The following is a 27,571-nucleotide window of genomic DNA, read 5'->3' as shown; positions in this document are numbered from 1 at the left end:
AGGACTCTTAATCTGGATTATCGTGCGGTGCAGCCATGCTTTTTATAATCAGTTTGGTGAGCTGTGATTCTCGGCAGCGCATGACACATCTGGATGCAGGCAGTCGGTTAAAGGGAGGTGTGTGTGACTGCGTGAGGGAGGGAGGGAGGGAGAGAGAGAAAGAGAGAGAGGGAGAGAGAGAGAGCGAAGAGAGAGAGGGAGAGAGAGAGCGTTGAGACTACTCACTCAGTGGTCCTTGCGCGCACAAATGGAGAGGGAACCAGCAGAAGACAACATCAACCAGCGGGTTTAGTCACATTTCTATGCACAAAATTATTTTTCAGGTAAGTAAACACCCCTTATCTCCATCTCTGTTGCTGTGCATGCTTTCTTTCTGTTTACAAAGCATTAGCGGTGCTGCAGAAATGTGCAGTTCTATTCAAAAGAATGACCACTTTAACTTCCACTGTTACTGTCATGTGTTTGTCACACTTGTTTTGTGAATTTGAATCATCCAGTAAGAGGAGTGAAGATGTTGAACTGAATTTTAATTTTACTGTTATCACCACAAAAGTTAGGGATCACATGCTGCATTGTGTGCATTTGTATTTTATAATCTGACACCACTATTTTGGGTCACATGTTTTGATATGTATAGGAGGAACTGGATCCTAATGTCTGATCTGATCACATATTTTGGTGTGACCACAGGGCTTCAACTAAAAATCATTTTTATTATCAATTAATCTGTTACTTTTTTATACTTTTTATAATTACAAAGTAATTATAACCTTATAACCTATATATAACCTATATATATTTGCCAGAGCCAGGTGAGATAATTAAGAAAAAGACATATAGCATATATATAGCAAAAAACCCACATGTGGTACACACACATATACACTCTGTATATACATCATTGTCCCTCAATAATACAATAAATACATCAATAAATCAAACAGTACAAATGTTGCACATTCTACTTGCTGTTTACATTTTTACATCTGTTTTAACACTGAAATTGACCTATTTTAAATAGTGTTTATTATAATGATGTACTGTGTAAATATACTAGAATAAGTAATGCTACATATTAAAGCGAACATAGCAGCACTTACTTTGTAACTACATTAAAAAGAAAGGTTTGAACAGGGAACTGCTTTATTTTACAGTACGCATATCCTGTAACTACTTTATTATTACTGTGAAAAAAGGTTGCATCTCATCTCAGTTCATAATCTCCCATAGGTGTTCCCATGGGAAGCACCTGCAAATTCATTCTCTGCTCATTTATTCAGATTTTTCCTTGAGTTTGTCACTCATACGTATGTGACCTTAAACATAAGAATGAGAGCACTGATAGTAGGGGGACTCTGAAGGATTGTGGTGTTACTAATAACTGCAATCAACACTGGGTCAGGGAGATGAGCCAGATTGGAAACACACCCCACCAAATGTTGGTTTAGCCCATAATCCCGCTACGTGATTTGTCAGATTTCACAGTAAAACCCTGCATTAATGTTAATCTGTGATTGTTACTGTTCGTGTCTGATCAGAGGCTGGCACACAAACACACAAACACACAAACTCCCACACACTCACTTGAGTCACAGACATGCTGTTAGGCTCGATACTTTCACTGACTGAGAATGTAAAGGATTGATCGAACACTTTGCAGCAGATGTGCGCTGCGTTTCATGCCACAGTCGTCACATGATCACTCTGTATTTCACACTCAGCATTATGGGACAATTAACAGCTCTCTCATATATGTCTTACAGGCGCTTATCCCTGAGCATCACATGCTGCTGGTTTAGGAACCTGAAATGACTGGCTCACCCTGCACATTGAAGGTGACTAGCCCTTGGACTCCTAAAAATGATGCAGATATTGATTAGATAAATACTTGCATGCATATTTACCACATTCACACAGCACCTCTTTGTGTTCTTGCTTTTCTTTGCTTGTCCTTGTTTAAACCATATAGTTTTCATCAACTTCCTGTGGCCTCTGGGGCTGTGACAGCTGAATCCTCCCAACAACACAGTTAAACCCCAAACCCAAAGGACTGAGTCAGGGGAGTCAGCAGAGATCGCACAAACACTTCATAACATATCAGAGATTCTATGGGAAAAATCTTGAAGATAATATTTCTGCCAATGTACAATATGACAAACCACAATAAAGTGTGATTATATCACTCACTTATCACTTAGAAACAGATCAAGCCTATCGACTTTAGTGATCCAATTACCTCCAGCATCTCCGTGGTTTTAAGTGCAATATGTCAAGAACAATTTGATGGATTGTTTTGAAATGGAAGGATGATCCCTCATGACTTTTCCTGTAGGGCCACCACAAGTTTTCAGTTCTCCAGTGAACCCAACATCTGCAGTAGAGAACAGACATTCATGATTCCCACAGGTGGAGACTAATTTCCATTGACAATCCCTCAAAGTTTATTGTAGCGCCACCAAATGCCCTGACTAACTAACCCATGTTAGCCATGAAATATGTGTCTCTCAGGTTCTCTCTCTCTTAACTTTTCATTAGTGCTAAAGCCTTCTGTTTGCCCAATACTGACATCCCCTTCAGACTCAACTGTGCCATCTATTTAGCTTAAAGCACCACTGCGAGAGCGGCTACACAACTGCTAGCATAGCTGTTGACACTCTCTGAAACCAAACCTGCATTGTTTTCATTCAAGCGCCTCACCACAGTGGATATATTGATTTCACCCTTTTTACTATGAGAGAATCTATTTTATATGTAGTTGCAATGAAAAAGGCTGAGTTGTAGCTGTGGTGACAAGATGTAAGAACATTTGGATGAGTGGAAAAAATAGAGGAACATCTGGAGTGCATATTCAACAGTTTCCAAACTAACATGACAATATGGCAGTGCCGGCTTATCCTAGTGTGCGACAGTTAGCTTGGACGAAACATTGCTAGTCCGACAGTAGTTCAGCTTTTCTAATGCACGTGTGAGTGCATATGTGTACGTTTTCTGGTATCTTAGCGGCCTCTGGTCCCTCTTCCCACCCTGAGAAAAGCTAAGAGGAAGGTCTAATTCCGCCTGGCTGTGTGTCTGTGAGGTTTATCTGCCCACCGTCCATTTTGGGTGAGAGCAGATTAGTCAGAATCCACCAGCTGCTGTGGAATTGGTTGAAATCGTGCCACACAGCGCTGTAATACAGTTACGTAAATCTGACCAGTCAGAGGTAGGGTTTAACGGGCATAAAGAGCCGTGCACTTGACCCAGAGAGACAGTGGGTAAAAAGGTCTCAACTGGACCTTTGTGCTGTTTCCCAGCTTGTGTCCAGTGATGCTCATTTCTCCCACTAAATGTCAGCTGAGAACACATATTGCTTCTCTGTTCTGTGTTAGGTTTGGTGAATATTATTTTTGACAAGTCCGTAGGTGGTGGCTGTATAATGTGCTGTGTGGAGGCATGCAATGCTGCTGACACACAAATGCCACATGTGGGAATGACAGAGAGCGTCTGAACTCCCTTCACCATTCATCTCAATGTTACGTAAGTAGCTCTTTAAGCAGCTCGAGAAGACATCAGAGGGAGGGTTTTTATGTCTGACAGTCGGCCCCTCAGGGGATGAGACTGGAAGAAAGTGTAGTTCTTTCCTTTGGGTGATGACTTGCTGAATATTATTATTCCAGCCCCCTCACTCCTGTGGTGATGCCTGCTTTTCCATGAAAACATTGGGTATTTGTTTGGAGATTACAATTTTGACAAAGCTAAAAATGTACTCTTCTCGTTTTTATGTTTAAAGGCTGCATCTTTTAAATTATGCTTTTTTCATTACATGTTCATGTGCTCAGAAAGTCCTTCCATGTAAATTAAATGAATTCTACATAGACATCCAATTAGGCCCCAAAAGACATTAGATCCAAGCCTGGGCTGCCCTAGTTTGTAGAACATTTGGGGGAGAAAGTCTGTCTTGTCTATTTTTGCATGCCTCTAAGAGTCATTCAGTATGTGGAGCGACAGCTATGGGAGACGTGCTTACTTGGCTCTGATTCGGGCTCACTAGTCTTCGGATTAATGTAGGATCCCACAACTTTTCCGAGCTAAACTACGTGACATTCACACATTAATGCGTAGTTGGCATCGGTAAGCAGTTTCTGTGAAAATGAGGCACAAGCATAGAAAAGATGCCCTTCCTCTCTCCCCGCACGGCTCATTCCCTGAATGCTTTTATTTGTTCTGCCTCCGAGGCTTAATAATGTAGCTGACAGTGTTCATTATTTATTCTCATTCAGTGACTTGTAGGTGCCTTGGCTGTGCGATGTAAAGAGATGGCAGAGAGTGAAAAAAATGGGGAAAGAAGAAGCGAGGATAAAGAAAGAGGAGGTGGCAGACCTCTTCAGGAGCCAGAGAAACTCTCCCCAGTTGGTGCACCCTCCTTTGGGACCAAAAGGCATCTTCCCCGAGGGATTGTGATCCAGTTGACTGGGACAGAGGGAGAGTGGGACAGCCTGGATGACAGTGAGCTCATCTTCTCCCTTGATCACGATGAGGACTACCCTTCCATATCTCTCTCTAAGGATAGGCAGCTTTCTGTTGAGGATGACAGAGGGTTGCAGTCCCAAGCGTTCCACGTCCCTCTTTCCCCATCTTCGCCTGGCTCTCTGGGGAACTGCTCCACCACTGGCCCCAGTTTCCTCTCCCCAGGCCCATCTTCACCCACCCACCGACCTCTTGCAAACCTGGTCAAGTCGCTCTCCACGGAGCTGGAGCTGAAAGAAGGCTCCACCCTTAGACCCAAGCCCCTTCTCAGCCTTGTGAAGTCGATCTCCACAGAGGTCTCCCGCTCAGAGCCCGAGGTGTCGCAGTCAAAATCAGACTCCCGCCTCAACCTCCACCTTTGGAAGCAGCTGACCCAACCAAAAAACCGCAGCAATGGGGACTCTCGCACTGCGCCCCCTTCTCCTAGCTCACTCTCCCCCAGTGGAGAGGGTCTGAAAGGGGGCTTCTTCAAAATGGAGCTGGAGGACACTAAGAGAAAGCTCTCGGAGGCCGTGCACGAACCTCTGAGCAGCATGTTCAGTAAGATCATGAGAGAGGAGAGCGCAGGCAGCCCCAAACACCAGTGTAAGACCCAGGGGGCTCACCAGGCCAGCTCCAGAGGTTTGGGATGGGAAAGCAGCACAGACACGGTCCTCTCAGAATCTCCTGTGAGGAACGTCAGAAAAACAGATGCTGATGTTTTGCCTGTGTTTGACTGGCCTTCTGTTAGACATCCTGGGAGAAGTCACCGCAGCTCCTGTCCTGTGCATCACAACAGACAACATAATGAGGAGCTGGAAATATGTACAGATGGTGATACGATGCAAGTATTAGCCATCGAGACACACAGGCAGGCGACAAAACCGCCTGCTGGGTCTCAAGCCCCTGTTGGCCCCTTGGTTCAGACTTCCCCTCTTCCTCAGCCCCCTCATCCTCTGCCACGCATGAGTTTATTCTGCGTGGCAGTGCTGTCTTATGGCTACTTCATCCTTCCTCTTAGTCCATACTTCGCTGGCCTGGCTCTGGGACTAGCACTGGGCTTCTTGCTGGGACTGTTGCTCATCAGGATGGGTTCCTCCAGGTCTCGCTGCTCAGCTCCTACCCACAGACCGGCACAGACCCTGCTGGGGGAGGTGATTCTGACAGGTGGCACTTCCAACACTGAGCCAGACGTCCTCAAGGTAAATGGATGAGTCATTAAGGAGGAAGTTGTCACATTGTTTTCACCTTATTTTCAACTGCCTCTTTCTCGCTCCAATACTCACACATTTCTCAACATGTCTTCCATAAATAACATCTGAGGAAGATCAGTTATAGTTGTCATTAAGGATCATCAGACTTTGACTTTAATTTCTTTGTTTCAACACTTAAAGGAATAGTTGAACATTTTGGGAGACAAATCTGCAGATTACTTGCCAGGCAACCTCCAGAGACGATACTGCTCCCAGATAGGAAACAATCTCCCAGATAGGGAACAGTCCGCCTCATTACTCCCTCTAAAATGTTTTTTTTTTACACTTTGGCTATTGTACTGATTGAACAAACAAGCTATAACTGTTAATTAGTATTTTTAGAAATCTGGCAGGCATACCTTTGGGCAGAGCCAGGCTAGGTTAGCCATGCTAGCTGACTGAAGCTTTGAACACACCGACATAAGTAGTATCAAGCGAAAAATAAAAAAAAATAAAGCTAATTAATTCTCATTTCCATTGGAGCTGCTAATTCTTCATTAAACCAATGCAGAAGAAGAGAGTGCAATGATCATTTTGAAAGAGCACCAGTCAAACCTCAAATGAACAAAAACATGATGGAGATGTGGCGTTTGTATTTGTTTCATAGATTCATTTTAGAAAGGTTTCAGTCTCCACATTACACCACACTGGCCTGATTTTTATCTGCCACAATTTTTTGTCTCTTCAGTGGAGCAGAAGCTTCACTGAAGAGACATGTGCATCACATTTTTTATTTTTATCAATACACCAACTTTCAGGTGGATGAAAATGCACTTATTGCTACAGTTCTGCTACAGTGTTATACAGTTAATGGCAAGTGGGAGATTCTGACAAAAGGAACTTCAATATGCAAACACTACCAAACAATTTTGCTCCAGTCCAGTGTAGTGATACCAGGGGGAATGAGAGACCTCTTTCAGAAATTGCCTTTTGAGTGAAAAAGGTTCAAGCAAACTGAAATTTAATATCTTTCTGACTGTGCCATAATAGCATAGCTGCAGGCTACTCTGGCCTGCATCCTTTACAAGTGCAAAAATCCACTGAAAACCTACTTAATTGAAGGGACTGGTTTCTGAATGCACTTTAAAAAACACATTTAAAAGCTACACCAATTACAGTAACAAGAGGGCTTGTGATTAGTTTTCAGTCGTGCTAATTTGTTCTAAAACAGAACGGTGTCAAGTCTTCGAAGTCACTTCAGCGACTCTGCTGACTTGTTTCTTCACAGATTAAAGCCTCTGAAAGTGACATGCAACTGCATAAGGTGCCCACAATGCAATTAAAACTTTCAATGATAAAAAGTGCTGGAGCTGCAGTGGTAATTACTGTTCTCCTGTTTGAGCTTGACACAGGGCAACTGGAGAGGACAGCTACCATCCAGACACTGTCTGTTCCAGAGGCAATTAGTGGGGGAAACAGGCAGGAGGAAGCTGTAATTTGTCAGCGATCGAGGCAGCCGGGGGGGGTTAGAGAGTGGTGGTGATGGCTGGAAATGTGGGGTTTACTGCCTCGGCGTTCAGCTAATTCCCTTGTTTGGTTGTTAGCATTTTGGGTTGAGTCTGTGGGCTGTTAATATGTGAAAGTCAGAGCTGAAGGTTTATGAGGTGTTCTCAGAGGTCGTCTGATAATCAGATGACAGAATGAGAGCAGTCAGGGTGTTTGATTGTGGGCACACTTCGGAGATGAGGGCACACCTGCATTAAGAGGGAGCCTCAAGCATCAAGGATTGTATGACAGCATTTACATACCTGCATTCTAATGAAAACTTCTACAGCTATTTCAGACTGAGTAGAATTTTATTATAAAGCTTCACTTTTTATGTTATTTTAAAGCCAACAAAGTTACACTAATTATGGCTTCATATCTATTTAAATTATGGAGTTAGCTTATGTTGACGTTTGTTCAGATACTAAAGAAATAGTGTGAAATTTATGGGAAATTTACTTCCTTTCCTGAGATTTTGATGAGTGTAAAGACAAACAGGAAGAAACAACTTGCCTGATTTTGTCCAAAGTTCAGGAATACACCTACTACTAACTACACACTAACACATTGTATCTCGTAACAAATGTGTGTCTTGTGTAAAAAGACAAGTGACTCTTCAAGTAATGTAATCGATTAGTTTAGCTAAGCTATGTCAATTAGCTTAGTGAGTAAAGACAAATTAGCATATTTCCCAAAATGTCAAACAATATGAAGGTCAGAGATCAATTTGTTCTACTATGATTGGCCCCAACATGCTGTCTACTACAATGTCATATTTGAGTTAACATGATTACCAGCACCCTAGCATTCATGACAACATCCATGGCGTAATTATGACTGATAAACTCAGATAAACTCAGATTTTTCTGAAAGCTCCAAGAAATTTTACTTCACACTTACAGGAGTACCTGGAAACAATGTAATTAAAACAACATTTAATGGTGTTCACAATTTGTTCACGTGGAACAATCATATAATGTCGTCTTATGCATATCTCAAATCCTTGCCATCTGTAACCTACAACCTATGATTGGTAGTTTGTTGACAGCAGTGTAAAGTCTGGAAAGTCCAGTTGCCTGGGAAGCCAAATCTAGGGCATAATGTCCTCTCAGTGAATGGCATTTTTTAAAAATAGTCCACACACATTCTCCAGTACTGACATTATAATGACTAATATGATAATGACCATTCCTCTGACACCCCAGCTCACAGACTCACCTGTTGTACTGCATTTGTTTCATAATAATTATATAATTTAATAATTATATAATGATATAATTTAATTATAATTAAATTATGTTAAAATCTACAGAGATGAATGCACTGTGTTTAAAATAGTTTGGATCAACCTCCTTGAATCTGTGTGAAACAGTCACCAAAAAAACATGCATTTACAATCACATTTACTTTTTGCTCTATACTTCACTCATAGGCTGATGACATCATCATAGCGCGATTTTCAAGATTGGAACAATTCCAGATCAAGTGTTTATTACTCACTGGAAACTGTGTGTAGTGTTTATTTAAATCAACATTTCACCTTCTGTCTTTCCAGGGCTGGATGAATGAGATACATGATTACGACCCAGAAACCTACCATCCGGCTCTGACTCACTCCGTGTTTGCCACCCTCGAGGGCCCCTGTCTCCGTCTGGACTCTCCACGTACCAACATCAGCCGCAGGGCCACGTACGATGAAAGAGTCCACGAAGCCACCTTTGTCAAGTCACGCTGCTTTCAGCTTGCAAAGAGCAGGGTATGATAACCGCCTAAGTGATTGTGTAAAGGGAATAGTCGTACTGTATCTGAGGCTATTCTTTTTTTTAAGGGGATATACAGAGTAAAGAAGAAACCTAGTCTAAGTTTATGTCATCTAAGATAACATACAGTGCCAAAGCTTATCTGAAAAAAAGTTTAACCGGAAATAAACAGTTTAATGAACCTCTGACTTTGAGTAAACTGACTAAATTGCCAATTTAACAGTCTTTTGCATTGCCACAACAAAGCCCTGTCACTGTTCCCCAAAGGTGTTCCTGCTGCCATCTGTGTTGGCACAGAAGAGGGTGTGGAACCCAAAGTATCCCATCTGCATTCAACTGGCCAGGGGAGTAAACTCCCTGGAGGATGAGGGAGGAAGATTGGAAGAGGAGCCAGGAGCTGAACCGACAAGTCCAAAACAAAGTTCCTCTAAACCCGTGTATGACCTTCCCACCACTCTTTACCTCTTCGGCCGCACAGGACGAGAGAAAGAAGAGTGGTTTCGTCATTTCCTGTTTGCATCTACGGATACAGAGAGGGAAAAGCAGAGGGACAGACAGAGGCCTGGCAGATGTGTGTCCAGAACGGGTATGAGAAACGTAAATAATGCATTAGAGAAGAGAAGGCTTCTAGATAAGGCATCTATACAAATGCTATATGTGCGTGGATTATGGATTACACGCTCCAATTCTTTGCATTTCAAAGCCAATCCCTTTTGCGGGAACATAGAGATCTCACAGTTGTTTGGTGACCTGACAGGGTAAGGGCATGAGGGAAAAAATCTAGAGACAGTGTTTTGAAGAAAACCACTGAGTGGGAAGAGCAGATATAATCTGTCATTTGATCCGTCACACTTTTCAATTGCTGCACTCTTGTTTAATGCATTAGTTCAGGGCACTATTAACAACATCTGCCCTGTTGCTCTCATGGGAACGGATGGTTAGTTAGGTGGACTGAGGCTGTAATTTAGTGATTTAAATAGTTTTCTTTAAGCAAAATTTTTCAGCCAATTAGCTTAACTTAGCATGAAGACTGGAAATAGAGGGAAACAGCAAGCCTGCCTCTGTCCAAAGGTAACAAAATCTGACTCTTCACAGCTTGTAAGGTGAGGGTCATGTGACCAATGGAGAGAGCCTAAGGTTCAGTGGGATAGTTTTCAGTGGCCTTGCCATTATATCTACTTGTATAGTCATAGAAAGTAAACTGTGAAGAAGCCCATAACTCAACTGTCCTTGGAAAATTTGTGAAAGGAGAAACACAGTGAAGTACATATCGTGACTCAAACATCGCAAAAGATTAAAAGGTAAATGATGATTTTGACTCAAGTCTTGTAGCAAATCTATTCCCTCCAAAATATGACATTACATCCCCTATGAATATTAGTGCAAACACTGATTTATTAATTATTACAATTTTTACATTACAATTTGGAAGCAACAGAATTTTTTGTCAATTTTTAAAATATATGGGTTTGTTATAGATAATGAAGAGGACGCAACACAAAACTGTTGTAGTAAAAGACGACAGACCCCATTTTTAATAGTAAATTCCTCCTTAAATGCATACATAAAAAAAAAACCCAAATGCATAAATAAATAATAATAAGATCACACACTCCCAGCTGGCACAGCAAACAGTGGTCAGCCAACAGTAAACATGCCCGTTAGCTTACAAATAATGTTAGTGAGGCTACTCCCTGTAAAACAATGACTTATTTTACAATTTGGGTTTTTTTAACTTTACTTTTTTATTTTTGTTTTAAGGTGCTCATAGACAGATTTGCACATTTCGACGTTTTTGAAGGAACCAGGTCACCTAATTCACTCTTTCGGGTCTTTATGTTAAGATAAACTGCTGCTGGTTGTTGTAGCAAAAATGTTAAGATTACAGACATGACACTTCTTGTTCAGGGCACTATTAACAACATTAACAACGCTTTCTCCACAAGAAAGCGAATGAAACTGAATAAGTCAATGATTTTCTCATTGCAATCTTGAGAAACTGGTGTTTGCATCTTCCTGCTCTCTCCTTATTGTTGTAACCAAAGAGGCACTGATTCTCAAAGCACTGAGGATAAAGAGAAAACAAAAGGGTAAATGCTTCCTGAATTTTCCAGGTGATCCAGCACCCGCACAGAGCGTTTGTGCCTCAGGTAATATGCCAAGCAGCAGAGGCTCCAGCAGAGTGGGCAGCAGTGATGATGATGCACCCTGCACACCTCCTGTCCCCTGCATCCCTGCAGCCCACATCAGTCAGACCTCCAGCAGCACCAGGGGCCTTTCACTGCTAGACTACTCTAACTACATGGCTCGTCTCCTGGCTGCAGAGGAGATGTCGCCCCTCTCCAGCCCTGGAGCCAGCAGCACTGAGACAAGCCCAACCATCAGAGGAAATGTAAGTCGTGCTTGCAAATAGAATTAAGTGAAGCAAATGAAAGCTGCAGGAACAGCCCAGAGACTTACTTGGTTGTAGAGAGAGATGTAGAACATTAGCATTGATTATTAAATACAAAATGACATTAACCATGTGTAACATGCTCATAAAGGCAAAAAGTTTCTTTTGTAATATTCTACTTTATAACTTGTCCTAAACCTGCAGCTTTCGATCTTGTCCTTGCAGCCCTGATGGGTCATGTGTCTGTCTCTGCAGTGCACCTGTGATCTAGCTGAGTACCCTGGGAAGAGCCAGACAGCGTGGGCTAACGCTCTAATTGGTCGGATCTTCTGGGACTTCCTGCGAGAGAAGCACTGGGCTGACGCAGTTTCCCACAAGATCCAGAAGAAGCTCAGCAAAATCAGAGTGAGAGCATTTAAAAAAAATTTTTTTTTAAGTTACTGTAGCAATTGAAACTCACAAAAAAGGGCCAACTATAATTATATCACATTCTATACTGTCTTAAACTGTGACATGGAATATTCCTTACAGTTGCCTTACTTTATGAATGAGCTGACTCTGACAGAGTTGGATATGGGCTGCTCTATGCCACATATCACTGCTACCTCCAGACCAGAGGTTAACCACAGAGGTGAGTACAGTGCACAAACAGACACACACACACACAGATACACACACACACGCAGTAAGAGCAGGAGAGGAGTGAGAAAGTGACCTGTTGCTCATGTGATTACAGCTGAGTACTGCAGAGCATCAGATCAGACGTTGTTATCCTGTTGTAATCTCACTGAGCAGAAGAGTCATTACGCCATGACCTTCAACATTTAGAGCATTTTGGCTCGTGTGTGTGTGTGTGTGTGTGTTTTAAAATCTGCCAGTCTGGCAAGAAACACTCCTAATGACGGATGGAGTTTAAGTGTGTCAGACTCTGTTTCCCCCCTGCCCACATCGTTGTTATACAACTGCCAGTCAACAAGTGATCCTGTTTTCAGCTTCTGTCTGTTTTTCCTGCTCAGTCCACATGTGTCAGTCTCCAAAGGGGATTTATGATCTGTCGTCATTTATTATAAATTTAATTTCAAGTCTTGATAATCACAGTAAAAGCTGTTTAATCTGCCTACTAAATTGCGTGCGTCCAGATTAGGCAGTGTGCATGAGCTTTGTTTTAATTTTGGTGGCGTGGCGTTGACCTCTGAGTGCTGCCCCCTGCAGGCCTGTGGGTGGAGCTGCAGCTGGACTACACCGGTGCCCTGCAGATGACCTTGCAGACCAAGTTCAACTTGTCCAAACTGGGCAAGGAGAGCGGCCAGGACGCGGATGGTACGACTGAAACTGGTAGCCCACGGTTAGCACTACACACACCATGTACACACACACACACACACACACACACACACACACAACAAAAACCTGTCCCAACTACCAACATTTATATCCGTTCGTAATAGTTTTAATGAACACAGTTTTTGTTATGAGTGAGTGAGTGTTTCCCAAATCTCCTGTTATGTATAAAAGTAATTCAGCCTACATATGGTTGTTGTTTGTAGTAGTGGTGCATCAGTGTCTTTCACTGGTAGGGCTGAGCACTGTGGATAAGGTTTTCTTTCACAATGTGTGTAATTTTATATTTATGTATACTGTGATATTTTACTTTTATTGGAAGTTTATCTGTTAAATAGTTTATGGACAAAATAACCATAGCTAATCCAGCAGATAAAGATATTTGATCTTTTTGATGAAATCATATAAACCTAGTATAGCCATAAACCTATTTATGACATTGTCAGCAATAGCCTTATCTATGCAGATGTATTAAAGGGGCAGTCCAGTGATTTGATATTTCACCTCCACAAAACTGTGGGATTTTATGAAAGTGACAAATAAAAAAAAAAAAAAAGAAAAGCAAAGCAATGTAGCAATGTAAAGAAAGAAACTCCTTCAGACGTTGTTCAGCTGTTACAGTTTTACTCCTCTCTGCCCTCTCAGAATCTCTATTGTCTGGTATATTTAATTGTAATATGAGTGATAGCAGAAATAACAACAAACCCCGTGTTTTCATTCTTATGGCAACACAGACACAGACGCACGCACACACGCACAGATACACGCCTACACATCTCTCTTTCTATCCCCTGATCCCTCTTGTCTCTGATCTACAGAGCAGAGCCTCGCATTACATCTATCAGCGTAGAGCTGCCCGTCATAGATCCACAGTGGGAGGGATTAAAGTGGAGGCAAAGCTGCGGTGCATCTAAAGCTTTACATGGAGATAGAAAACGTGCATTTGTGATAGTTGATCTTTAAAGGACACTTTCACTTTACAATTTTGAGATTTGCTCATATACTTAATTAGGGTTTAAATGTGTACTATTAAACTTTGCTTTCGTAACGGCAAAAAGAAAAAAAATTCTGTATAAGGATGGCAGCGCCTCTGAAACAGTAATACTGGGGCCTCCATCTTCACCTTTATGTCTTCCCCCTGCGTATCCTCCCAGCTGCAGGTCCACCCTCAATGTGTTGGCGGACAGTGATGAGGAGTCCTCCAGTGCTGGTTCATCTGATGAGGAAGAGCTGCTTCTCTCTGAGCCTCAGGGGCCAGTGGGGGAGAAGGGATCCACACCTACAGCTGAAGGGTAAAGCAGAGAACTATAAAAACAGAAATACCGCTTATATGTGTGTGTATGTTTGTCCTAAGTACAAAAGGCTGTATGTTACGATATTGAAACATATATTGCTAAATAAAAAAGAAAGAAGTAGCAAATTACTTATAACACCAAAAGAAGATGTTGTAAATGGGTTACATTTAGTAAAGAATATTACAAATGGATTAACTGCTACTTCTGAGCAATAAATTATTTAATTAATTAATTATATTTACAAAAACAGGAACATAAAAAAGAAGACAGTGTAACGTTCATCTTCATTAGTGTCACTTCTACCCTTCTGTGTTGTGAATACTCACTTTTTTAAAAGCAGAAAATAAACCGGGCTGACATCACACTCCAGATGGCTGTCGCCGTCATTTACATTCCAGCTTCTCATGTCTCCTCAAATTTTGACTTTCGGATCTGAATACTAAATCGACTGACAACCTCTCCTCTCCTCTCCTCTCCTCTCCTCTCCTCTCCTCTCCTCTAATCTTCTCTTACAGGACGGGGGGTGGCAGGACTGGAAGGAAGATTTTGAGATTTGTGGACAAAATCGCTAAATCCAAGTATTTCCAGAAGGCGACAGAGAACGAGTTCATTAAGAAGAAGTTTGAGGAGATGTCCAACACCCCCCTGCTGCTCACTGTGGAGGTTCAGGAGCTGTCAGGGACTCTGGTTATCAACATCCCACCACCCCCTACTGACAGGATATGGTATGAACAAAATGCTGGAGCATAAGTACCCAGAAGCAAAGACTGCATGATATAAAAAATGTTGAGGCAGGGCCTTCAGAGTTGAGTTGAATAATATGTTCCCATGAACAGAATAATATGTACATGAACAGAAGCTCTTCAAAAACCTGCTAGATTATGCAAAATATAAGAAGTGTTCAGGCTTTGTGACACAGGAGCATCAACAGCTTAAAGGCATTTACAGTCACTGTTTAAACACAAGCCAAGGAAATGAAAACACACTTGAACTTTATTGCACCAGGTTGATACACAAACAGAGGGGATGATCTTTTCTGCACATAAAAATGAAGTTATAAAATAATTTACAGTAAAGAAAAACGGACACTTAAAGTGCCTTTACGGTCCACTGTAATCTGACTGTAATCATAAAATCATCAGATCAAAATCATGTAGGTTGGTCGTCCCAAAATATATGAGTAATGTCGCCTACTGGGCCACAACTCCTGCAACAGATGAATTTAAAATATTTCATTTTGACTTTTCTCAAGTGCAACAAACAGTTTCTCATTTTTCTTATGTTTCTGAAGATGCTGTCTCAAAGACTCAAAAAGAACATAAAAGTAAATAAATAAAAAGGAAAAGTGTTCAAATTCTGTTAGAATTTGACCATCAAATCCTGTGAAGATTAGGCCAAAAAAAAAAAAAAGAAAATTATGTTTTTTTCATTGGTCTTTTACAGTAACTGTGTCACCTCTAAAATAAAGGAAGCAAATAAATGATGACATAAATGAAAATTTAGTGGCTCTGTATATTGACTTTTTAGATATAGATTTTTAGCTTCTGTCCTATTCTGATGTATCATTCCTGCTCTTCATCAATACACTGAAACAAAGCTTCTTCACACACAGTCAAGATGTTCATCAGCCGCATGTTGTGTTTGTGACTTTCTGCGGTGTGACTCACTCCTCACACCTCAGCGCCTGCTAAAGGAAAATTCATTTATTCTGCCAACATGAGACTGAAATGTGGCCGAATCCAGTCACAATACTTTTGATCATACAGTTGTTATGATCTCCTCTGTAGGTACAGCTTCTGTGTGCCTCCCAAGCTGGATCTGCATGTCCGTCCCAAACTGGGGGAGAGGGAGGTCACCTTCTGCCATGTGACTGAGTGGATTGAGAGGAAACTGCAGGACGAGTTCCAGGTAAAAAAAAAATAAAACAAAAAGTAAAGAACAATTTTTTTCCCTCAAACATGTCTCACAATCTTCTTTTTTTCCCCCCTTTAGAAAGTGTTTGTGCTGCCAAACATGGATGACATCTACTTCCCCCTGATGCACTCTGGGGTGGACAACCCTCAAGCCTCCCAGCATCTGTCCCCTCACTCCCAAAGCTCCTCCACAGAGTCTATAGAGAGGATCCCACCTGAGATCTCTGGGCCAGAGTCCGACTAGTCCACGATCCAAGGAGAGCTGAGGCTGAAATGATTTTATTAGATTATATATTCATAGTAAGCAACGGAGAAGAAGCACAATGAGAACCACCAACTAGAACATAAAATTGTATTTGCCTCTGTAGACTACCAAAAAGCAAAATTAAACTTCTGTCCCATTATATATAGACTTGGGCCGTGGAGCCCGGGGAGGGGGGGGTATACTGTGCCAGAAGAAACACAAGCACGTGACCCAAGATTAGGTCAGATGTATCTTTACTTACAAACCCTTGTGTTTATGTCTGAGGCAGGAGTTTCTAAAGGTCTGACATGTTGTGCTGTAGGTGGAGCTGGGGATGACAGAATACTGTACATTACATAATGACAAACAACTACAAGTGATACCTTTTACAAATGTTTACATGTGAATGAACCCTGTGAGATTATTTATATATATATGTATATTTATTTGCTGCTTTGATGTTTACAGCTCAATTTGACTTTGGATGGAAGATGATGGACATTATTAAATAAAAGTTTGAAAAACACTTGTCACTTCTGTTCTCCAAGATGAAAGACACGAGGCAGCTCATAGAAAACATATCTTCACATTTCATTAAAAAAACTGCAACGATAAAATGTTGGTGAATCTTTTAAGAGAGATTTTCAGTACCTGTTGCTGTGTCTTAAAAGTTATTATAAATACTTTACTTTGGTGCAGCTCTGATTGAGCTGGACCTGTATTTATCGAACTTCTTGTTGCCAAAAACAAGAAAAAAGGGTGTAATAGCCTATCAAATGTTCAAATGGAAATAATCGACTTGAACTGCTCTATTCTTAATTGTACCGCTTTAGCTGATGCATTATGTGTTTGTATATGGGATCCATTTTTTAGTCAAAAGCAGCTTAAGAGTTTTTCTTCTCAAGTTTGTATGTTGGAGTAAACAACTGTGCTCTTATCTTTTCACGTAGGTTTTTCTATTAGCGGGTTGATGCAGTAAGAACGTCCCTTTGATTGGACCTATCGTTCACTGTCTACCCCTCATCCTCATACAAACAAACATGATGTTTTTCCATAGGAGGCCAGAGGCAAAAGCCTGTGTGTCAGCCTCTGAGTTGAAACTGCTTCCTTTGTTAATTAATATCTATTCATGTGTTAAAACAAATCAAACAGCCCAAACTACATTCTTGTTAGTCTCTACTTAGGATGAATAATTAGCAAACTTAGCATCCATTGATCACTGCAAGCCAGCATTAAAAGGCAGAAGGTTAATATAGGATGTAATTTGTTATCAGACTTATTTTATTATATATTTTACAAATTCAGTAATTTAGGTCGTGGCTTCATTTTTGATTTTAGATAACATGATGATCAAAGCTAAGAAATAAAAATGCAAATTTTGATAGCAGCATCAACAGCATCAACATCAACTGAACCACAGACAAGACGGAGAGAGGTGCCCCCTACAGGCTGGGCGGAGCAGCTCCTGCAGCCCACAAGGCAGAGCTTAGAGCTTTATGCTTTTACTGCAGAGATGCACAGGAAGTCATTTTTCTGGTTTGTTTAGGATTCGCTGAACCGGATCACTTGAATATCATTTGCAGTTGTATTGAACTGACAAAGTTTGGGGTAGAGATCATCTCATTATCTCACAGGCACAGCTTCATTCCGCTCGCAAAGTGAAGGTGCTGCTCCGTGCTTGAAAAAACATCCCTCATGGTCTTGAGCTTTGCTCTGACGCTTCAGAACACATGACTCGTGTACCTCAGGAGTTTTCCAGATACAAATCTGTGAAATTCAAATGTAAGAAAGGGGGATAAATTTAGCAAGTGCGTGAGCTTGAAACTGAAAGAGAATATTAAATAAGGTTTAGGCTGGATTAGTTTCAGCATGGGATAAAACATAGGAGCAAACTGTTACGCAAGTGTAATATATGTGCATATACTGAATTTTTATATATGAAATATATACATATAAAATAAAACATCTGTAGACATATTTTACATAATATATATCTATCCCAAAGCCTGTCAATATATGCTGATATCATATACATTGGGTTACAAAAGTCTGAGACCACTTTCACACAATGGGAAGATAGGTGAAGACAGATGTTTAAAAGGAATAAGAGAGCAATAAAAAAATATATATAGGCACGTAGAATTTTTATATGTATGTTGTTTTGATAAACTTGCATATAAAAATTAATATATAATTATAATTAAATATCATTAACATATATGGTTGCATGTTACAACATGTTATACCACATAAAATCCATCACATACATATTTACACATACAAATTTTACTATTTCATTTATGCTACAAACTTATATCTTCATATATCCAGAGGATTATATATGTTAGAATAATATATCCCCACATGGGCCTCGATAAAGGGACATATATGTCATATATTGCACTTCTGTATGGGTAACATCAGATCATAACAAAGCTCATTGATTAAAAACAAACAAGTAGATCGCTGACACAAAAGTCAAGATGGAAAACAAAGATTCAGAACGAACTGTTCAACAAGATGACGACAGAACACAGGGGAAAAACCGCCTGTACAAGATGCCATTTGCATAAAACGAAATCACATGAGAAAGAAGTGTGGCAATGTGTGGGAGGGTGTGTGTGTGTCTCGCTGTAGGAGTGTCTCCCTGATCATTCTGTTCATCAGAGAGGCCCATGTTTGAAATTGCTTACGAAGGCAGATTCCTTTTCACAATGAATGTAATTATTCCACTGTGAAAAATTATGAAGTCATTTATAGTAACAAAAACAACACAGAAACATGGTATGAACAACTTCGAACAGAGCCATATTTAATTGTTTTGCATCTCTGTGTTTAGTCATTCGATCAATTTTCCAACAGGAAATTTCTACAGTCATTTTTACAGAAGCCCTGGTCTGGAGGCACTCAGCCCCTTAGGGCCCCTTGGCCTGTTCCTGGTAAGCCTGTTCAGTGATCCATTCAGGACTATACATACCCATTCTCACTTTTTTAAATTTTCTTTATTTAGTCTTTACACAAAAGTTGTTGTAGTAACTAGTGCAGAGTTTTTGGAAAGCCATGTGTGTGCAGGTGCTGGTGCTGCAGATCACTGACAGCCAGTGATCGGCTCTGTGCTTTGATTCAGCCTGAATAAAGAGGAAGTCTATGAAAAGAATAAGCATGTGCAGTTCTGCCCCTTCAAGATGTATGAAGTCGAGTTCATCTGTGCGTGAGTGAACTGACCGGGACACCACGCAGAATCCACATGGTGAGTGTTAGACTGCAGCACCTTTTCAACAGGAGGCCTTTCCAACCCCCCAACGGGGGGTTCACTCTTTCACTCTTTCAAAGCTCTTCACACAGTCAGCACAACAGCAGTCAGTGGGGGCTACACTGTGGATCACTTCTCATTGCCTTGACACAAATTTCGCTCAGAGACCACATCTCAGTCAAACTCAGCCACTACCAAAGCTTTGTATTCACTCTCCATGTTTGCATATACTGTTGTAAAAACTGTTAAATGTAATTTCCAAACCTAACTTAACACAAAATCTGCTGCATTCTGCTACATCTACATCTAAAAAGGACAAAAAAATAAAATAGCATAAACTCTAACGTGAGGGTTTACAGCACTGAACGCCTGTTTTCATTTTCATTTTATTGTGCCAGCTTGTGCCAGGTGAGGGAAAGGACATGGGTGAGGCTGAGTCCACGAGCTTTTGTAATTATATGGAACAGTGTGCGGTTACCTGTTCTGTTGCAGTTGTTTCCAGCCCATCCCAGGATGGTGATTTTCATCTACTTTACTCTCCAGTCCTTTCATTTAGATGGAGGTGGAAAGTTAATGACCGTCAGCCTTTAGTATTTATTTTAACAAAAATTCAAAGCTTTCAATAGTTGCTATGGCGCCACAATCAGGAGCAGTGACCTCACATTTGAGCAAACATCATTTAGCAGATCAGACCAGACTGATATGGCAGAGGAGGTTTCAGGGAAGAGTCCAGGAGGAAAAGGGATATTTTCGCTGCCAAAACTAATAGACTTATCCAACAAATTTGATGCAGATGTTTTCTGAAATACACGATGCACAGTAATGCACCGCCTATGTCAAAACATGATCATTATGTAATTTCAGAGACCTTTTCAAAGGTTACGTATTGTGAGTAATCCATCAAGCCGTGTGAATGGAAGGTGGGGAGGCATTAATGACTGGTTAGACCGAAATAATTGCCTCGCGCTCAACAACAATATAATTACTTACAAATTCACAGCATACATGCATGCATTCAGAACATACTGTGCTTGATTTGAAACCATGTCAAACACACAAGCGCTTCTTGCAAACTAATGAACTATAGCCCCAGCAATAAGCATATTATATGATTAAAAAATACAAAAGAAATTAAACATCATCCATATCGTAGTATATATGATGATCCTAGCTGATTTAAGATTTTTCAAGTCTGTCTTAAAACAGTACTGACATGCAAATATGTTACGCTACTGTGAGGCATCCTCTATTTATTTATTCCTTTCCAACAAAAAGAGGGACAGTTCACCACTATTGAGTGTACAGTGCTACCGTATATAGAGTGATAACACATCTGGTCCATCCCTGACAATGTTCTGCAGCAGTCATTGTGTCCAAGAGAGACTCGTAAACTTTCCACCTCCACAGGGAAAAGAATCCCTTCATGGGGATGAGGAATGGAGAGTGAGGTAGAAGGAAAAGTGATGTAAACCCGTCTCTGACTGGAAGAGGTCAGTGAAACATTACATTTTTCACATCTTTTATAGAGATCACCAAGGCGGGAAAGGATGCGCGCACTGACGTATATCCCTGTTTTACAGCGGTTTATGTAACAGCATACCATCACATGGTATTGCTATGCACACTGTGACACTGGTACTCCTCTGACCCAGAAAATATTGTTTCCTTGTCTGCATTTTTTGTCTAAATGAAACCAGCCTCTTCAGCAATAGTGAGCATTGGAGGTGTTGGCCTGGTTTCAAGTCGCACGAGTATTGGCACAGTGAAACCATTATATCGTCACAGCTGATAACATTATACCTAAAAAAGATATGGCTGTTTCCAGGGCATGGTTCCAGGGCATGGTGTCATCTTACAAGACATATCGGTATCTGAGCTCTTTAACAGCTTCATCCTGATTTAATGCCTTTTCAGAAGTCTTGCAGTGGTTCTGATGCTAACACTTTGACCATCTCCAAATGATCTGTCCCCACGCTTTCCTGAACTTATGTGAGGTTTATGTAACTGTTGTTTATGACCATATCAAGGACTGCAGTCTTCTATGTCCTGGGATCAGCTGTGATCCATCTTTTCCATTTTCATTTTTTAGATGTACATGTAGCAGTAAATGTAACTTTTTAATTTCTAAGTTTTGATAAAAGCATGTAAGCTAGAGCACAATGGACTGGTGGTTCATTTTTAGTGAGAAAACATTTTGTGAATCTTGAAAGATGTGGTGGCGGAAGGCATTTAGCATAAATGCAATGAAAAGCCCTTGAAAGTATGGTCCACCTTGACTGCTGTTGTGCTGGCTGTGTAAAAAAAACTGTAATACAGAAAAAGTCCACAGAAACATAAATCACAGAATGTGTGATCATCAGCATTCAATTATTTGATTTCAGTTTCAGTTATTTGATAGTGAAGTCAACATAGAATAGTGGCTGAGACCAAGACATTTCCAAACTATCACAGAAATATTCTCCAGACTGGACGTATGGATGCTTAACTGAACCAGTCAGCCCACTTAAGTTCACCACCCTGCTGCCCAAGCCTCGTTAGAGATGCTCTCTTCCTATCCTGAAAATGTGCTCATGATGGACAAGCTAATGATTGACGTGCTCAGGTTGGAAATTCTGCAAACCCAGTGAACTTTAAAGAACAATGCACTCATCAGGAAAAGAAGCACATTAACTATCCCTCCTTGTGCTCTGCAGCTGCGAGGCTGTATATTGTGTGTTTGTTCTGGACTCTGTGCTCTACACTCTCACAAAACATTCGCACCAGTCTGTGCTGATGGCTGAGAAGAGGGATATTTCATGCATTCATAATTTTGTTGCATCATTGTGAATTATCATCAAAAATATTTTGGAGGGGTTTTGTGCAGTAACACAAGATAAACACTCTGCCGTGACAGTGTGTCTCCAGTCTCCAGTAAACCAGAGAATATATGAATCAGTCTGTTTTCATGAGACAAGTAATTGCAAAGTTGAAGAATCCTTTCACTTCAGCAAATATTTAACTTTGGTTTGGTTTGAATTTTGTCCTTTTTAGGAGTTTAGCTCAAACAGAAATATCCCAACAACTTTATTCTTTTAAAAGTTTTTTTTTGGGCCATTTTATGCCTTTACTAGAAAGCACAGTGGAGACAGACAGGAAATGCAGGGAGGGAGAAGGGGAATGACATGCAGCAAATGGTCCAGCCGGCCAGGAGTCAAAGCAGGGACCTGCTGCTCAGGGCTTGTGGTATGCATCTTAACCTTTCAGCCATCAGGTCACCCCAAAATACACCAACAACTTTTAAACAGAAATTTATTGGAACCATTTTCTTGCAGGTTTGCAAACCCATTCCTCAAATGGTGGAAGGATGAAGCTGAACGCCGAGCTACACTGCAACTTTTTCCACATTTTGTTATGTTATAGCTTTATTCCAAAATGGATTAAATTCATTTTCTACCGCAAAATTCTACACACAATACCCCATAATGACAAAGTTTGCTTGAAATTTTTGCAAATTTATTAAAAATAAAAAACAAAAAACATCACATGCACATAAGTATTCACAGCCTTTGCCATGACACTGAAAATTGAGCTCAGGTGCATCTGGTTACTACTGATCATCCTTCAGGAGTCCACCTGTGGTAAATTCAGTTGATTGGACATGATTTGGAAAGGCACACACCCGTCTATATAAGGTCCCATAGCTGACAGTGCATGTCAGAGCACAAACCAAGCCATGAAGTCCAAGGACTTGTCTGTAGAAATCTGAGACAGGATTGTATCGAGGCACAGATCTGGGGAAGGGTACAGAAGAATTTCTGCAGCATTGAAGGTCCCAGTGAGCACAGTGGCCTCCGTCATCCATAAATGGAGGAAGTTTGGAACCTCCAGGACTCTTCCTAGAGCTGCTGCCTGGCCAATCTGAGCAATCGGGGCAGAAGGGCCTTGGTCAGGGAGGTGACCAAGAACCTGATGGTCACTCTGACAGTACTCCAGTGTTGCTCTGTGGAGAGAGGAGAACCTTCCAGAAGGACAACCATTTCTGCAGCACTCCACCAATCAGGCCTGTATGGTAGAGTGGCCAGACGGAAGACACTCCTCAGTAAAAGGCACATGACAGCCCGCTGGAGTTTACCAAAAGGCACCTGAAGGACTCTCAGACCATGATAAACAAAATTCTCTGGTCTGATGACACAAAGATTGAACTCTTTGGCCTGAATGCCAAGTGTCATGTCTAGAGGAAACCAGGCACCGCTCATCACCTGGCCAATACCACCCCTACAATGAAGAATGGGGGTTGCAGCATCGTGCTGTGGGGATGTTTTTCAGCAGCAGGAACTGGGAGACTAGTCAGGGTAGAGGGAAAGATGAATGCAGCAATGTACATGACATCCTTGATGACAACTTGCTCCAGAGCGCTCTGGACCTTGGACTGGGGTGAAAGTTCATCTTCCAATAGGAAAACGACCCTTAGCACAGAGCCAAGATAACAAAGGAGTGACTTCGGGACAACTCTGTGAGCCCAGACTTGACCGCGATTGAACATCTCTGGAGAGATCTGAAAATGGCTGTGCACCGACGCTCCCCATCCAACCCGATGGAGCTTGAGAGGTTCTGCAAAGAAGAATGGGAGAAACTGCCCAAAAATAGTTTCAAGCAATTTTTTTTCACTTTGTCATTATGGGGAATTGTGTGTAGAATTTTGAGGTAGAAAATGAATTTAATCCATTTTGGAATAAGGTTGTAACATAATAAAATGTAGAAAAAGTGAAGCACTGTGAATACTTTCCAGATGCACTGTATACTAATGTTATTATACAAATGTAATTTTTTTTTAACCTGTGCAATGATGGAACACTGAGCCACAGCACAACAATAAAAGCACATGTGATGTCCCTTGTGAAATCCGGGTCAAGATTAATCAGTAAACACAATCCCTATATATGCAGCAGAATTAGTTCACATATGACAAAGAAAATATTTCAGTGTGTAATTCTGCTTCAGGTCAGACACATCATTTTGGGATTTACCTGCTTTCATCAGTGATTACTGGGGAGTGATTACCTGTCTGCTTAAAGTACAACGCCCACTACAGAAGTGATTTATTGGCTTTTGCTAATGTCAGACTCTGTCACCTGACACTGAATTGTGCAACATGTCACCACAGTATTATATTAGTTTCATATCACTGAGAGTCAGACTAGCAAATGACACTACGTCACTACACTATAGTCTGCAATATATATAACTTCATAAGTATAACAAAGGTGATGCCTATCTTATCATTCAGTGTGCAGAGAAGGAAATAGGACACGGTCGGATTTCTTACCAAGAAGTTACTTGTGAGTTCCTCCCCTGTTTACTTTAGATAGTCATCATTTCTCTTTATTGCATTTACTCACAAAGACAAGGAAACCTGAGGTGAATAATTAGTCACCAGTGTGCCGCTGAAAGGAAGCAATGCCCCCACACTCTTTCTGTCACCAGACCAGTTTTATGAATATAACGGCTCTGTGTGTGTGTGTGTGTCTGTGTGTGTGTGTGTGTGTGTGTGACACTGACATTTACAGTAACCAGGAACCACCAGGAATTACCAGTACAGTTACACACACACACACACACACACGACACTGTACACTGACATTGTTACCTGTAATACCCAGGAACAGAAATACTGCAATATTTGTATATGTATACCTATTTGTATTATTTCTTTGCTCTTAAAATGATTAAATTGTAAGGCTGCATCCGAGTCAAAGAAGCAGGTGATGTGCATAGGCAGAGAAAATGAACATATTTTGGTTGTTGTTTCTGTGTCACCTCACAGCAAGAAGGTTCCGGGTTTGAACCCGGGGCCTGGGGCCTTTCTGTGTGGAGTCTGCATGTTCTCCCCGTGTCTGTGTGGGTTCCTTTCAGGTACTTAATCTTCCTCCTACAGTGCAAAGACATGTACATTAGGTTAATTGGAGATTCTAAATTGCCTGTGGGTGTGAATGGTTGTTTGTCTCTGTATGTCAGCCCTGTGATAGACTGCTGTCATGTCCTGGGTGTACCCCGCCCTCGCCCAATGTCAGCTGGGATTGGCTCCAGCCCCCGCCCCAAGACTCTTTATGGATGGATGGATGGATGGATGGATGGCTGGGTTACAATTCTTCCATTATGGTAAAAAATAGGGAATAAAGAACCAAGAACCTGTAAGAGCTCTGCCGTCGACAGACAGTCGACGCCCTATTTGCTGATTATACGATAAAGAGATCATTCATGTGCAATGAATTAGAGACAGTTCCCTGAATGAAAACTATTCTCACGAACAAGAGGGAGTCTAATTTATAGCTGTCAGAATCAACACAGTGCCATGCCTGCAGTCTGGAAATGTAATCAATCAGTCATGTAAATATGATAGAAAACTGGCCTATCCCAGGAATAAAGAATTTGGTCACCTTACAGCTCTCTGGCAGCTTCAGAAGTAAATGAAACCTTAAAAGTTGATTCAAGCAATTCCTACAGGTGGCCCAACTTTATTTGATGACTTATAAACTGTCTGTAAAGGCAGAGCTGTAACAGCCTCTGATGAGTTATTAGGACATTCCTGTACTGCAGGAAATATCACTCTATATTGCCATCATAATGGTGTAAGGACAAGTAACAACAGAGGACAAACTGGTTGGTGATGGGTTCATTCCACAGCAAGATAATGACCCAAAAAATGAGAAGAGAAGAACCAGAGGGTGATTTCACACAGTGGAAGAGCTGCACAGTCTCCAGGCTTAGTCCTCACAGAGCTGGTCTGGGATGAACTGGACAAGAGGTGAAAGCAAAGCAACCTGCAGGTGCAACACACTCCGCAAAAAACCTTCTGAGCAATGTTTCACTTCCATTGTAGAAAGAAGCCACGGGTGTGTCCGGCTGCAGGATGAGTCAAAACTTTAGATCAAATATAGTTCAACTAAAAGATTCATTGATTCCCTGTTTTTAAAAATCCCCAGTTGTTTATTCGTTTATTTTTTTAGTGTAGATCAGGTAAAAAAAAAAAAAAACAACCCTCACCATCTTCTGACAGCCATAATTCTGACACAATTTCAACAACAACATTGTGTGTGTGTGTGTGTGTGTGTGTGTGTGTGTGTGTGTGTGTGTGATTATATAACACCTTGCACATTGCACTTGCAAAAGTAGGAGGGTGCAGAACAGGTGTCAGAATGATACTAGGCCAAAATGTGTCTTTATCATGAATGGTTAAATAATAACCACTGATTTCTGAAACGTGCAGTGTTACACATCGCAGCAGGTTCCCTCTTTCGCTTCCTTACTGTATATCATGAGTGTGTGGTCTTCAGTTCACACCTCACACCGGCTTGATTTTGTAAGGTGTTATCTTTATTTATACACATGCTGTATATTCAGTGAGTCTACCTCCTCTGCCTCCATTTCCCATAACATCATTCAGCAACTCCTAGACACCATGACTTTTCTGTCCAGCTCTACTGAGCATGAAGACCAACATGAGATAGCAGCAGCTGTATTGTTCTGCTGAAAGCAATGGACCGAATATTTTCCTGATGAGAAGTGATACCTTTAAGTTGTCATGTCTAAACATCTAGACCTCCTCTTTGACAGCAGCTCTAACCAGCAGGCCCTGTTCATCTGGATTCTGAGCTGACAACAAACCTCAAGTCATTTGTATTACACACAGGAATGGGCCATTATGACATATTTAACTCTTGACAGATACACCTTTTTCTTCTAATTAGCAGGCCTATCTCATTAAAGACTGTTTTTGCTGTCACGTAAACATAAAGTTAGATGCATCTATACCAGAGGACAAAAATCCAACACTTATATAGATGGTTGATGATTTTATTTCACTTCCCCAATTTAATGTTGAATTGTTTTTCACTAAATGTTTTGCCAACAAACTCTAATGCTGCTGCTCAGGAAATCAACATGATGTTGTCTAAAACAATATCAGACCCCTCTGGTTTAGTTCCCTATCTGACATTTACTCTTGAGTGTCTCTGCATTTCTTTATTATATTTAATCCTCCTGAAGACAAACTGAACTACTTCACCTGGGTGGGCTTGGAAAATGGTTGTTTTACGTTCAGCTATAGAGGCTTTTTGACTCAGACATGACCTTCAGCAGACAAGTAAAAGGGATGAGTAAAATCCCACTTT

The 27,571-nt window shown here is 41.1% G+C and overlaps 1 protein-coding gene across 1 annotated transcript; it reads left to right on the top strand.

Moving 5' to 3' along the window:
* Nucleotides 1-196: 196 nt before the first annotated feature.
* Nucleotides 197-16,694, top strand: tex2l (testis expressed 2, like). The gene is made up of 13 exons (XM_071463483.1): nt 197-323; nt 1,764-1,835; nt 4,260-5,687; nt 8,779-8,979; nt 9,251-9,569; nt 11,098-11,375; nt 11,631-11,780; nt 11,907-12,006; nt 12,588-12,720; nt 13,871-14,008; nt 14,527-14,736; nt 15,799-15,919; nt 16,004-16,694. The coding sequence occupies exons 3-13, from the start codon at nt 4,296-4,298 to the stop codon at nt 16,166-16,168; spliced, it is 3,207 nt and encodes a 1,068-aa protein (XP_071319584.1). The 5' UTR covers nt 197-323; nt 1,764-1,835; nt 4,260-4,295; the 3' UTR covers nt 16,169-16,694.
* The last annotated feature ends 10,877 nt before the right edge of the window (nt 16,695-27,571 follow it).

This window comes from Trachinotus anak, unplaced genomic scaffold, assembly GCF_046630095.1.
Source record: "Trachinotus anak isolate AG129_WGS33_773 ecotype Australia unplaced genomic scaffold, CSIRO_AGI_Tana_v1 ptg000025l, whole genome shotgun sequence".
NCBI lineage: Eukaryota > Metazoa > Chordata > Actinopteri > Carangiformes > Carangidae > Trachinotus > Trachinotus anak.
The sequence above is the reverse complement of the archived record's forward strand: the minus strand, read 5'-3'. Positions and strand labels throughout refer to the sequence as shown.